General features: G+C 68.3%; 1 protein-coding gene across 1 annotated transcript in view; it reads right to left on the reverse strand.

The window, feature by feature from the left end:
- The window catches only part of CHLNCDRAFT_28861 (hypothetical protein), a gene marked incomplete at both ends in the record, with an annotated part of 13,890 nt that extends 13,252 nt beyond the window's left edge, over positions 1-638 (reverse strand). The window contains 2 exons of the mRNA XM_005842720.1: positions 198-281; positions 540-638. Coding sequence (XP_005842779.1) covers positions 198-281; positions 540-638 — 183 coding nt within the window. The remainder of the gene's footprint in view (positions 1-197; positions 282-539) is intronic.
- Between the last annotated feature and the right edge of the window lie 239 nt (positions 639-877).

Here is an 877-nt window from a genome sequence, read left to right on the forward strand (position 1 = left end):
CCTTATTCGGCACCTCAGCGCCGAATGTGGGACCTCGTGGTTCAGCATCCTGCAGCCCGCAGCAGCCAGCGGCACCCAGCGGCAGCAAGGCACCCGATTCGGCACTCAGCCGCCGAATGTGGGACCTCGTGGTTCAGCATCCAGCAGCCAGCAGCAGCCAGCGGCAGGCAGCGGCAGCGAGGCGCCCGATTCGGCACCTCAGGCGCCGAATGCTGCGCCTCGGGCGCCGAATGCTGCGCCTCAGGCGCCTGATTCGGCACCTCAGCCGCCGAATGTGGGACCTCGTGGGTTAGCATCCAGCAGCCCGCAGCAGCCAGCGGCAGGCAGCTGCAGCAAGGCACCTTATTCGGCACCTCAGGCGCCGAATGTGGGACCTCGTGGGTCAGCATCCAGCATCCAGCAGCAGCCAGCGGCAGGCAGCTGCAGCGAGGCGCCCGATTCGGCACCTCAGGCGCCGAATGTGGGACCTCGTGGTTCAGCATCCAGCAGCCAGCAGCAGCCAGCGGCAGGCAGCGGCAGCGAGGCGCCCGATTCGGCACCTCAGGCGCCGAATGCTGCGCCTCGGGCGCCGAATGCTGCGCCTCAGGTGCCTGATTCGGCACCTCAGACGCCGAATGTGGGACCTCGTGGTTCAGCATCCAGCAGCCAGCAGCAGCCAGCGGCAGGCAGCTGCAGCGAGGCGCCCGATTCGGCACCTCAGGCGCCGAATGCTGCGCCTCAGGCGCCGAATGCTGCGCCTCAGGCGCCTGATTCGGCACCTCAGCCGCCGAATGTGGGACCTGGTGGTTCAGCATCCAGCAGCCCGCAGCAGCCAGCGGCAGCCAGCGGCAGCAAGGCACCTTATTCGGCACCTCAGGCGCCGAATGTGGGACCTCGA

The sequence above is a fragment of the Chlorella variabilis genome, assembly GCF_000147415.1.
Source record: "Chlorella variabilis unplaced genomic scaffold CHLNCscaffold_58, whole genome shotgun sequence".
In the NCBI taxonomy this organism is placed as follows: Eukaryota; Viridiplantae; Chlorophyta; class Trebouxiophyceae; order Chlorellales; family Chlorellaceae; genus Chlorella; species Chlorella variabilis.